This window comes from Ailuropoda melanoleuca, chromosome 4 (assembly GCF_002007445.2).
Source record: "Ailuropoda melanoleuca isolate Jingjing chromosome 4, ASM200744v2, whole genome shotgun sequence".
NCBI lineage: Eukaryota > Metazoa > Chordata > Mammalia > Carnivora > Ursidae > Ailuropoda > Ailuropoda melanoleuca.
In genome coordinates this window covers 129,076,551-129,089,841 of record NC_048221.1, presented here as the reverse complement: position 1 = coordinate 129,089,841, position 13,291 = coordinate 129,076,551, and the positions used below count along the sequence as shown (strand labels likewise).

Below are 13,291 nucleotides of genomic sequence, written 5' to 3'. Positions count from 1 at the left end.
GTGAGGGGCTAGAGCTGGCATTTGAATGCAGGATCCCATTCCAGTCCCTATACCTCACTTTTCACCACCTGCTCCCTTCCTGCTAGGGGTACAAGCTCTGTTCTGTAATATTTGAATTCTCTTTTTTGATCATCTCAGTTCTTCCTTAAAGCGGGGCTCATGCAATTTTAATTGGAATCCTGATAAAATAGGCTTTTATTGCTTGGCTGATAAAATTACTACAGAGATTTTTTTTCGGTTTCTGATGTGAGGCTGCTCAGCGTTCTCCCTGTTGGCACAGAGCACTCACCCAGCAGTTACTCCACGCACACTGCTGTGGAACTGGGCAGCAGGGATGTCTACTAAATCCCTCTTTCCTTTCCTTGATCTTTCCTGGGTGACATTGGCCAACGGCTCCTGCAAACTGCGTATACTGGACTGGTAGCTCAGTGAGGGCTCAGTGCCTTCTAAATGCCATGCCCTGGCTGTCTGGTCTTTGGTTCAGATTCCCTCAAGTGCTGTAATCATTAACTCCTGCAGGAAGCTCTCAAGACAGACGATCCATCAGAGCGTCTGCTTCTGCTCAACCGGACACAGCACTGTTGAAGTCCTGAGATGGAGAGAAGTCAGGAAAGAGATGGTGGCGAGGGGGTGGCAGGACAGGAGCCAGGTGGTGGGGGGCTGAGGCTGAGGAGGGAGATTGGCTTGTGGAGTGCGGTGTCCCTGATTGCCGGCTGCATGATCGGCTCTGGTATCTTCATGTCACCACAGGGGGTCTTGGTCTACATAGGCAGCCCCGGGGCCAGTCTGGTGGTCTGGGCCATCTGTGGTCTCCTGGCCACGATGGGTGCCCTGTGCTATGCTGAGCTGGGTGCCCTGGTTCCCAAATCCGGGGGGGAGTATGCCTATATCCTGCAAATCTTTGGCTCTTTGCCAGCCTTCCTGGTCATCTACACGTTTGTGCTGTTGTTCAGACCAGCCGCCATCGCTGCTATCTCTCTGAGCTTTGCTGAGTATGCAGTGGCTCCCTTTTACCCTGGCTGCTCCTCGATGCCCCAGGCTGTGCTCAAGGGCGTGGCTGCCACCTGCATCTTGTTGCTGATGCTGGTCAACTGCTGGAGCTCGTGGCTGGCCACCATGTTGACAAATGTGTGCACAGTCGCCAAAGTGTTCTCGTTGTTGGTCATCGTGGGGGGTGGGGCTGTGGTGCTGGGCCAGGGCCATGGCTACACGGAAGCCTTTCTGTTTGCCTTCCACAATACCACGCAGCAGGCCGGGCGCATCGGCATGGCCTTCTACCAGGGCCTGTGGTCCTTCGATGGCTGGACTAATGTCAACTACGTGGTGGAGGAGCTCAAGAATCCGAAGGTGAGTCCGTGATGCTTCTTCAGGGCGTGAAATCTCCAGATGTCAGCAGTTCCAGGTACTGTTACTTGAGCTGACTAAAACCACGAGACATCAGCTGAAAATGGGGGCTCCCTTTTTGCAGTCATGAATGCCAGCCCCGCCATCTACCTTAATTTGTTTATGGAATTATATGAATAATAACTTCCCAAGTGAGCACGGAACTTGATAGGATGATACCTGAGGTCTCATTTGTCCTGTGTGGTAGGTACTCTTCCCCCACTTTCCACATGCGAAAGCTGAGGTTTAGAAAGGAGGAAGTGATTCTGAAGTCATACGACTAGCAAGAGGCCATGCTTGATGACTCAGCTTGTTATCTATCTTAACAGTTGGAACATGTGGACTCTTGAGTTATTACGGAAATTAACTCTTTGGTGTAAATATATCTGCTTAGGTTGCGACTTGTTTTCTTTCTTTCTTTTCTTTTTTTCCTGCAGGAGTCTTTAATTCTCAGAGGAGGAGAACTGAATCTTTTCCTCTATATCCTTGGGGCTGGCTCAAGGGCCTTTACATGTCTCAGCTGTCAATAAAGGCTCCCTGGAGGGGGGGGTTTGGGAGAATTTGGGAGGAGAAGAGGAGCTTGGAGACTGAAGCCCAAGAGCAGAGAGAGACTGGGGTGAGGGCCAGGAGACTTGCGACCTAGTTTTTATTCGTTCATGTAAATCCTTGAGCTTCAGTTCCTTGCTTGTAAAACAGGATCATCATAGCTGCCCCAACGACCTCACGGGGCTTTAAGGTATCAAATGGCATAGTCACCTGTGGGTGGAAAATCAACAGCTGTGTGTGCTCCAGTTGGCTCTGGGGTGGGGTGGGGGCTATGGGGAGTTCACGGGGAGTAGACTACTCTCTCTGAACCCAGGCCCTGGGCTCAGAGCTGGTCCAGGGGAAGAGCAAGGGGCCCAAAGATGAGCGAGACAAGCTCCCACGCCACAGAGCTCTGATTAACCAAGCTTTCCTGTAAAAGATCAGAGCGTTCATATTTTAAGTCTCTATCAAGACTACTCAACTCTGTTGTAGCATGAAAACAGCCACAGGAAGTGTGGCTGTGCCCCCAGAAAAGTTTATTTACAAAAACAGCAGCAGGCTGGATTTGGTTGACAGGCTGTAGTTTGCTGACCTCTGCTGTATAGAGAGCATTTTTGACAAACGTGGGTTTCAAAGCAAAAACAAAGCCATGCTTCTGAATGCTGGGCATTTGAAATGCTGATTCTCACTCTGCCCTCTGAATCACATGTTAAGTGTATCTTTGTGTCACACTTTTTTTCAAGAAACTGTAGAACCCATGCCAAACCTGGGCCAGCCTTATGCCCAGGTGCCCTAGAATTTGAGTGAAGAGTCAAGGTGTTCGCAATGAAACCAGGAAATCCCACTGTTCTTGTGGTGCCCCTTGGGTCTTTACTGTCATAGCTCATTAGCTGGCAGGTGGGCTGTCCAAGATGAGTCAAATTCAAAAGCATATGACGTCCCCTTTCCTGTGACTTGGCATGTGGCTGGGTCGTGCATGATGGGTGCTTACCTGCTGAGGGCCCCCCACGACGAGGCCCACAGGAGGGGCAACCCTGGACTCTGCTCCCCCAGCCCATCTTTGGTATAAATGGTGGCTTCTGGACCCAGGCAGAATGGGGACCATGAGGAATTTGCTGCCATGCCTACATGGTGGTTGGACAACTTCCTTTGCTTCCAGATCCCCAGATTTGAGAGCTGGAGGGGGCCTGGAAGGACCCATTTTATGTGAGAATCCATTGTCATCCTACTGGCTTCCCTTGCACATATCTGTCACGTGACCTGCTAGGTCAGCTGACCAGCCATCCTGGTTGCCTGGGGCTGAAGAGTTCCCAGGGATGCTGGACTTCTGGGGCTAAAAGCAGGAAAGTCTCAGGCAAACTGGGATGAATTGGTCACCCTACCAGGCCCCTGCCCTTAGAAGACAGGACAGGATAGGACAGAGGCTTGGATATAGTAAAGCTTGCCTCCACTTGCTGCTGCAACTCAGAAAAAAGAGATCCCCATGAGGCAGGGCAGTCAAGTGGGCCTCCTGCAAATGGAGGGCTAGACCTGAACATGAAGGGCCGATGAGCTTTGTGGCAAAACCGCTATGCAGAAGCAGTGTGAACAGGAACCCAGAGACCCGAAAGAACAGCGCATGTTTGTGTCTCAAAGACGTATGAAGGGGACATGAGGACAGACCCTGAGATCAGTATTCTGTCCTCAGTGCCCCCACGCTTTTCCTCCCATGCTTTCCTCCAGTGTTTTCTGTGGGGAGATCTTGGCCCCGGCAGAAAGCTCTGGAAACTGCTTTTTATATAATGTTGGAGAACGGAAGATACGCTAACCAGGGGCGGATGCTTAAATGGGGGAGGGTCTTACCTAGCGGTGGGCAAGGAGGTCTGTGTGGGACTGTGGAATATCCCTCCCAGGGACAGAGCCGTGCCAAGTCCAGAGGAGACCTCCCTGCCTCTTCTGTGTTTCGTTTCATGTTACATTGTCAGTGTCAGTAACAGAAATGACAGGTTTGGTACCGAGGGGGGAGGCTCTGGGCTCACCAGTGCTTGCTTGCGCCTCACGAGGTAAGCCAAAGGACATCTAGAGAAAGCCCTCCATGAGGCTGGGGGTGTCGTACACACACTTTTTCTTCTTCAAAGTGTGCTCCTACTTTGGAGTCTGAAGATGTCTATCTATGGTGGCCCACGCCTGGGGAATGTTGAGTGGAGTTCTGTGGGTCCTGAGGGAGACCCCTTCCCTCCATTTGCTCCTGGCTCCAGAATGATGACCAGGACTGGGGGTGTGAAGTGGGAGGGAGGATGCTCTGCTTTACCCAGTTTTCATGGATCCCTCCATTTTTATTGGGTGTCTGCTTAGTCCCTTTATTTTATTATTTTTAAGGATTTATTTATGTATTTTAGAGAGAGAGAGAGAGAGAGAGAGCATGAGCAGGAGGGGCAGAGGGAGAGGGGAGAGAATCTCAAGCAGACTCTGCACTGAGCGCAGAGCCTGATGCAGGGCTCGATCCCACGACCCTGAGATCATGACCTGAGCTGAAACCAAGAGTTGGACACTTAACCAACTGAGCCACCCAGCGCCCCTCAGTACCTTTGTTGGGAGACCAAGGTTCAGATCTGCACTTAGGCTCCAACAGTGCAGATTGCTCCAAGTGCCCGCAGCCCCCAGTCCAGGCCCTTCTTTACCTTCCTCTTTGCTGACCCTCACACCTTACAGAGAGGCAGAGCAGTGGGGAGTCCCACTTTACAGATCCCCAGTGACCCCCAATTTCCAGTTGAGGAGACTGAGGGGCAGAGTGGAACCCCTGGGAGTAATGGGGCCTGAGTCCTGGAGACCCAGAAACTAGGTGCAGTTGGCACAGTGGTCTTGGAATATTCCAGCTGGAAAGAGCAATGAACAGCCAAGAACAAAGATCTTTAACTTTCTTGTCCCTTCTCTGTGTCTCTGCTCTCACAGTATCCCCTGCTGGGAATGCCTCCCAACCCCACCTCCCTGAATCTCTTCCCTTCTTCAAGGAGAGCCCAGCATAAGGCCCTGTTCATTCTGGAAGTTGATAGCTCTTCTCCCCTCCCCACTCCTGTTAGGCCATCTGTGCCTCCGCTGCTTTGACTGGTGAGTGCCCCGCAGGGCCTCCCAGCACACCTGCTGTTTGTGGTCCATGCCACGGGCCTGTGAGCACATGGAGGAGGGGCTCACGGCCTGAGTGGTCCCCAGGGCCTGGCATGTTCCCTGTGGCCAGGATGAGCTTAGCACTGCATGGACAAGCTTGTTCTGGGGACCTGAGAAGGACCTCACCCCTAACATGTGGCCTCTTCTCCCGGATCTCTGCAGCAAAACCTGGTGTGGGCGCTCATGATCGCCATCCCTCTGGTCACCAGCCTCTACCTCCTGGTTAACATCAGTTACCTGCTAGTGTTGTCACCCAATGAGATCCTTTCATCTGATGCTATGGCTGTGAGCTGGGGGTGAGTGAGTCACGTGACGTGTGCCTTGGCCACCGGGCGGACAATCCAGGTTGGGGAAGGATAGTGGCCCACGTGTATTTCAACTTGCCTCTAGATGTTTTGCTTGCTCTGTTTCCTGGTGGTTGGCCTCCAGTTTGCTGCTGGAGTTCCTTCCCTTGATTCCTCTGTTGTCCTAGGAACCAGGTGCTGGGAGCCTGGGCCTGGCTGGTACCCTTGGCTGTCACACTCTCGACATTAGGCTCCGTCAATGGGACATTCTTCGGTGGAAGCCGTGTGTGCTTTGTGGCTGCCAGAGAAGGCCACATGGTGAGAGTTGGGGTCTGGGCTGGGCAAGGGGTTGGGGGCGCGGGAGGAAACTGGAAGGACTGCAGAGGCTAAGCTTTCTCCTGCCTGAGCTTAGCTCTGAGCCCAAGCCAGGCCTTCCCCTACAAGACAGAGCCCTGTTCTTTCTAAGAACGGGATATTAAAGCATCCCGTGCATCTCCATTTAAACTCCAGTCCTTTGAATTCCAGGTTTGGGGAGCTCACCATCCTGGTCCCACTGTGCGGCTTGCAGGTGATGGGGATGTTTGTCTGCTCCAGTGGTGTGGGGGCAGCAGGGCGGAGCCACAGGAGCGGAGCCAATGTGCACGCTCAGGGCCCGCCCCCCAGGGACGCTGGCCTTCTGGCAGCTTTTTTGCAGCAATAATGCTGAAGAGCCTGCCCCCAGATCTCCGGGGCTCCCAGCCCCCAGATCTCCGGGGCTCCCAGCTCCCAGATCTCCGGGGCTGACAACAGCAAGCACTGCATGTCGTTCATCAGTCCCTCGGTCCACCGAGGCTCGGCTTCAGCCTGGGGTTTGTGTTTAGATTTTCTCATTGGGACTGTGAGTCTGCTCTTGTCTCAGGCACCCAGGCCAAAGCATGTTTTTGCCTAGAGCGGGTGGCAGGGGTTCAAGAGACCAAGCCAGAACCCACGAGCATATTCTGAGCCTCTGCTGTGTTACTCCTGCTCATGTTTCGTTGGCCAAGCCCAGCATCAGCGGATGGGGAACTAGACAGTGTTTCTCCCATAGAGGTGGGAGAGGGAGACTGACTATCTGCTGCGTAATAATTCAGTCTACCACGATAAGCCACAATCCCACTCCATGCTCCTTCCATAACGGTCCTCCCCCCACTTCCCCCCTCCTCCATCTTCCCTCCCTTGGTCCCTCTTCCGGTCTTGGGGATGATCAATAGAAAGCTGAATGACCTGGCAGGTACCTTGCTTCAGTGCTCTACACTCCAGCCCACATCCGAAGCTATTTGGGTCTTGGCTGGTCTAGAGGGATAAGCCCCCTATGCCGCCCTCTGGGTCTGGTTTCACCCCAGTTGAGCCACAGAGACCTGCATCCGGAAGCGGTGGAGACTGGGGACTATTAGGTTGGGCCCACTGGTGTCCAGGGTGAGTTTGGCAGGGGAAGAGGACTGGGAGCTTCCCAGGGCAGATACCTGCTGTCGCTCCCTTGGTGGGCTGTCTGACACCTGGTTTTGCTCCCAGCCCCAGCTTCTGTCCATGGTTCATGTTCATCGCCTCACACCAACTCCGGCCCTGATATTTACCGCCGCAGTGGCTCTGGTCCTGGTCATCCCAGGAAGCTTCAGCACCATCGTGAACTTCTTGAGGCAAGTGAGACTGTCCTCCCATGTTGGGTATCTCATGGCCCTTTTGTGTGCACACTCACATACACTCATACATGCATGTAGAAGTCCCCTGTGTGTGCACGCTCCTGCACATGCATGTGTATATATAAATATATGCATGCATGCTTCTGGAAGCCCCTATGTGTAACTATCACATCTATGCATATATACATACATACATACATGCATGCATGCATGCTTCTGGAAGCCTGAGCTCAGGGCTCCTGCACATGTACACACATTTCAGCCATTCCCTCCCAGTTACATTTCCAAAATTAAGTGTGTTTCCCTCCTTTCTTGCCCTGTTTCCCAAAATTCAATGAGACAAATGTTTCACCAAGAGGCAGACAAGTAAAGGGCTTGTGTTATCTTTGTCATTTTTTTATTCTTCCTCGTTCCTTTCTTCTGTCACTGAGATCATGTTACGGCTATCTGCAGCCTTTACTCCCCACTGCTTGTAGCTCTTGGCTGTGGCGTGATTTTCCCTTTGTAGTCTGATCTGTGCTCAGGACTCTGACCCAGCATATCTCTAGTGAACTCAAGGCAGACCCACAACCACGCTGGGTAGGTATAATCAGTGATTGGATCTAAGTGGGGAGATGTTCTGACTCCCTTTATTACTTTCCCTGGGGCAGAAACGATGGGCTGTTGTGCCATCCAGCCATAATTTTATGACCTTGTCTGAAGCAGGGTCAGTGGGTGCGTCCTCACCCTCACAGGCGAGCGCAGCACCTGGTGCAGAGAGAGCTCTCAGAGTAATTTTTCATGCATCGTGTACTCTCTTCTTTGTTGTCATAAGTATAATTAATCTTCTGGAACAGGCTATACAGTGCTTGATGTGACTTTCTTCAGAACATTAAGTAACAGACCTGGTTTTTCTTTTTATCTTCTTCCCATGAGAAAGGATAAAATCATTACATGGTGAGAATAAAATCAAACCCATGGTGAGCCCAGGGTTCCTTTAGACTGAGATTTGGGACATGTGACTGAGAATGTTCCAGCACAGAGTGGAATGCTAGGATGACCCATCCCAATGAGGACACACTGTCTCCCCGTCTTGACTGCCTCAAGATACTGCCTGATCTGGACCCTGTCTCCAAGGTCAGATGAGGTTTTCATCAAACCTCCATCAGCCACTCAACTACACACACTGGGGAGGGCAGAGGCCGGGGGCTTGTCTGGGCGCTCAACAGCCTGCCCTGTCACCAACTCTAAGATAGGGGGCTCTGCTATGAGTGTGCTGGTCCCCGAAGAGAGCACAGACTCCTAGAGATTCCACCAAACTCTTCTTGGACACACAGATGCTCCTCCCTCCCTTTGGAAACTGTCCTCTCCTGTCCAGCCAGGGACAAAGAAGGCCCGATCTGCAGCCAAGTGGGGGCCTGGGCTTGAGCATGTGTCACTTTGTGACTGAAGATGAAAGATTGGAATCTTCAGTCTTTCATCTTCAGTCTCCAGTCTCTTCTTCAGTCTCCATCTTCAGTCTCTTCATCTGCAATCTCCAGTGCAATCTTGTCCCTGGTGCCCCAGCCTTGCCTTCTTGCTTGAGCCTGTGTGGGCAAGGGGCCCCGGGGGTGGCTGAAAGGCCTCTGAAGAGCTTGCACCTCTGCCCCAGGCTAGGCCAGCCCCTCTTGCTGGCCCACCCAGGGCAGGGCCTGGTAGTGAGTGGCTTCTGTTTGCCTTTCAGCTTTCTGGGCTGGATGACCTACGGAACCACCATTGGCTGTCTCTTGTACTTGCGGGTAAAGAAGAAGAATCTTCCTCGACCTTACAAGGTAGACTTTGGAATAAACATTGGGCTTTTTTCAACCCTCGTCTGTTGCATGAGGCAGATCGATGGTCCACAGCTTCGTCTGGGGGCTAGAGGAAGAATGTGAGAGGTGGCCACTGTCATATTTGGTAGACAATTTCTGTATTTCCTGGGGGGTGAGGGACAGCTGGGTCCCAGGGTAGTGGTTGTGCTTGCTGGGGACTCATCTCTCCTCTGGAGGACCCGGAGGGAGAACAACAGGAGATGCACACTGAGGGAGGCTCACACACAGTAGGATTCACAGAGCATAGAAAAGACCAAGATGGGTCCCAAAGCCCCGGCTCCTTGGGTGGCCCCCTGTAACCTGGCAGGTGGCTTCTCTGCTAGGCAAGGTACGATGGCAGGGACTGGAAGAGGGAGCTTGTGGCAGGTGGAAGACAGGCAGGCAGACAGGAGGAACAGAGCCCAGGGGCCATAAACCACGTCCCGTGCCTCTCCATCATCCAGGTCTCTGTGTCCATGGCAGGTCCCCACCATCATCCCTGTCATCATGCTTCTTGCTTCTCTCTACCTGGTGCTGGCCCCCATCATCGATCACCCCCAGATTGAGTTCCTGTACATCTTCCTGTTCCTGCTCAGTGGTATCCCGGTCTATTTCCTGCTTGTCTACATCCAGTGCCAGCCCAAGTGGTTGCAAATGGCCACCCTGTATCTCCAGCTGCTCCTGGAAGTTGCTCCAACCACAAAAAATGTTGACTAAAGGACTGGACAGGTGTGCACTGCCCTCCTTGCTGTGGACATCTCTTTCCCCACACAAGTGGTCTTGCCAGCTTTTCTGTAGGTTGACTATGCAGAATTCCAATGAGCAACTGGAATGCTAAATGCCGCTACGGTGAAGTTCTGGGGGGCATCCAACCAGGACAGCATCCCCCTTTCTCTAAGAACTGTGCCTCCGACATAGGCGGATCTCACGGCCATATTGGTCTTACATGGCTGCCTCTCTGGGTATACCTATTTGATATTCCATGTGGGCAGCATGAAATACATTCCCTTCTTTGGGGATTTTGGAGTTAGAAATCTGATGGTTGGGGCGCCTGGGTGGCACAGCGGTTAAGCGTCTCCCTTCGGCTCAGGGCGTGATCCCGGCGTTATGGGATCGAGCCCCACATCGGGCTCNGGTTGCCTAATCTGAGGAATGGTAAATTCTGGGATCTTTGTGGGACCATCTTCCGTTATGTGGGTAGAGAAGCCCCTGTGGAGAGAGGAATGAAGATTCACAGTGAAATGGTGTTGAGAAATTATATGGTCGCCAAGAGCTGGGAGAACGACCTGAGCAGGGAGCGTCCTTAATCTCTGGCTGCTTTTCAGTTCTGGTCTCTGTTCTTCCATGGACCAACTGCCATCTGACTGTCCTTCCTGCTTTTTTATTGTCTAGGATAACACGATAACTTATAATAAATTTACAATTTTGGCTCAGGTGAGTTTGAGTGAGTTCTTATTTCTTGGAAATGGAAAAGCTCTGGGTCTGACAAACCTTCTTCAGGAAGACATGATCCTTTAGTTCCTATTTAAAACCTCCGACTGGCTTGAACAGAGAAAGAAGCAAGGGACAGATCTCTGGGAGGGAGGGATTTTATTGGCTTTGGGTAAAAGGGAGGACAAATTTCTAGAAGAAAGGATGAAAAGTTACAACAGATCTCAGAAGGCTAATGTGGTTGTAGGACTAAAGAGAGGCAAGGGGGCAGAGATACCTGGCTGCCAGGTGAAAATGTGGGACTGGATTGATGACGACAGCGCCTGGAAAGGCTGGGGGTGCAGCTTCTGAGTCCGTCGGGGGGGCACTCAAAAAGAGGAGGGGAGGGGACACTGCTCAGCACCTCTCCTCCAGCAGCTGCACCAAGACACCTGTGTGTGGCTTTCTTTTTATCACTCTGATATGGAAAATGCTCCCACAAGCTCTTTCTGTTAAGTTTTCTTCTCATATCAACCAATTCTCCATTTTTCCAACCCCAACTGGCTGTCCAGTGATTCCGTTCAATCCTGACACTATCTGAGAGTTAATGCAGACCTCGAAAGCTGAAGGGCTCAGGCAGGTGCAGACACCAGTCTCAACTACGGGGTCCCTAGATCACTCATGCTTCTGCCCAACGTGGTTAAGCCCCTTCCTCCATGGCCGATCACTTTCTTTCTTTTTTTTTTTTTAAGATTTTATTTATTTATGTGACAGAGAGACAGCCAGCGAGAGAGGGAACACAGCAGGGGAGAGGGAGAGGAAGAAGCAGGCTCCCAGCCGAGGAGCCCGATGTGGGACTCGATACCGGAACGCTGGGATCACTCCCTGAGCTGAAAGGCAGACGCTTAACGACTGCGCTACCCAGGCGCCCCTGGTCGATCACTTTCTAGAATGACTCAAGACTCTGGAAAACACTTTACTATTTTCAGTTTGTTGTAAAGGATACAACTCAGGAGCAGCCCAGTGGAAGAGATGCATAGGGGAAGGGGTGTGGAACTTCCATGCTATGCTCTCTTTGGATATGTCACTCTCCTGGCACCTTGATGTGTTCACCAACCTGGAAACTCTCTGAAATCTGTCATTTAGAGGTTTTTATGGAAGTTCCATTTATGTAGGTGGATCAATCATTGGCCATGGTGATTGAATTCAATCTCCAGCCCCTTGGCCCTCCCCAGAGGTCAGGGGCGGAGGTGGGGCAGAAAGTTCTAACCTGCTTATCTGTCTTGGACTTTCTGGAAACCAGCCCCCATCCAGAAGCTATCCACCAGTCATCTCATTAGCATACAAAAGCACTCATCACTCCAGAGATTCCAGTGCTTTGGGAGCTGTGGGCAAGGAATGGGGCACAAAGACCTAATATTTATTTTTTGTTATGCCATCCTTCTGAACTGTGAACTCGTTATCAGTGCTGTTCCTGAGGACACTTTGCCTGTGAAATTCTAGGAAAATCTTCATATCCCTTCCCCAGCAGCACAGCCTACTTTAGAGAAAAGAAAATTATAGGAGGCTGGTTCTATCCAGTTCCTTGTCAAAGGGGACCATGGATCAGTCCCCAGGAAAAGCTCTGAACACCCGGAGGACGAATTAGTCCTTTCCTCTTCTGGGTGCCCCCAAACTATGCCTTCATCTCTCATGAGTCTCAATGGGCCATGGACCCTAGTGCTTGGTTGTGCGTCGTGCTCCCCCCTGGGCTGTGGGTCTGGTGAGGGGGGGTTGTTCTTAGACGTGTTTGTACCTCCGTCATTTCCTATCATGCTCTTGGGCTCCTTGCTGACCAATAATGTTTGGTGAATCAAATTAATGAAATATTTGTTGAACAATGAGGGAATGCATCACATTTATACTTTTTAGGATTTGCATGCGTGGTTGTCTTCCTCATAGTGCCTGCTCTGCCCTGGGCTCCCAGGCCCTATCCTGAGAAGGTTCTCTAAGGAGGGACATTTCCCAAGTCTTGTGTGGTCACATACAGCTGGCAGTGGATACATGCCTAGAGGTGGAAAGCAGAGAGAGGAGCTGAACTACCACAGGCTTGGCCTTGGATCATGCACCCCAGTTAGGCTGTGTCTCTGTGACTCGGTCTTCTCATCCTTCCCACAACCAACTGCCTTTTGGTTCACAGGCCTTTTGTGACGGTGCAAAGTGTCCTCAAGGCTCTGGGAGGGCAGCTTCCTGCTTCTTGCAGTTTCCCAGGACATCTTCCCTGAGCTCCTGTTCTGCCCCAGACCCCTTCCTGGGCCCCAGAGTAGTAGCGGGAAGTGATCCTAGATGGAAATCTGAGATTTCTTAAGAAATTAGTATGTTAGGCTTCCTTGCTCTGAGTCAAGAGCACGATTTCTATTGTTACTTATCTTCTATAATCAAAGATGACATAGTAAGTGTCATGATGCTGGCCTTTGGATTGGAGAAAAAGTGTTCTGAGTCTTGGGGACCAGGGTCAGAGTCCTCTTTATTCCTTCGAGAGAAGTAATAAGTTCCAGGAAATGTGTGGGGCCGGTGTTGGCTGGGTGTCTGGGGGCAGGGCAGTGTTCTTTAACCCTAGGTCCACCCAACAGCATCTGGATGTTTCTATTTGGGGCAGAGCCTGGCTACTCCCAGTCATAAGCACTCAATTCTTTGGACTTCCTTTTGACCATTTACACTGTTTTTTGCTGAATACTTAGAATGGGGAACACTGAGTCTCATAAATGAATTCATGCAAATGAATGTCATGGTTAAATTCTCAAACACTACAAAGGGTACAAAGTGAAAGTCAACATTTCTTACTCCACACTCCCCATTTCCAGCATAGTCAGTTTCCTTGCTTATTTCCGGAAAGCTTCTGCACACACATGTAAACCATGCTTTGCTCATTAGAGTAATCACAACCTCTTCAGTTCTTCCTATTGAGGGGAAACAGTTCTCTTTCCTTATCTCCGTCCCCAGGGGTCTGAGTCCCCTACGGTGGTGGTCATACATACTGTTCACTATCCTTTAGCCCTCCTTATGACCACATGGTAGGGTTGCAGTCCCTGTCCCCTTG

At 51.3% G+C, this 13,291-nt stretch overlaps 1 protein-coding gene across 1 annotated transcript; it reads left to right on the top strand.

The window, feature by feature from the left end:
* Positions 1–594: 594 nt before the first annotated feature.
* Positions 595–9,927, top strand: LOC100471335 (b(0,+)-type amino acid transporter 1). The gene is made up of 6 exons (XM_002915004.4): positions 595–1,347; positions 5,215–5,348; positions 5,525–5,654; positions 6,867–6,991; positions 8,697–8,784; positions 9,286–9,927. The coding sequence occupies exons 1-6, from the start codon at positions 595–597 to the stop codon at positions 9,517–9,519; spliced, it is 1,464 nt and encodes a 487-aa protein (XP_002915050.1). The 3' UTR covers positions 9,520–9,927.
* The last annotated feature ends 3,364 nt before the right edge of the window (positions 9,928–13,291 follow it).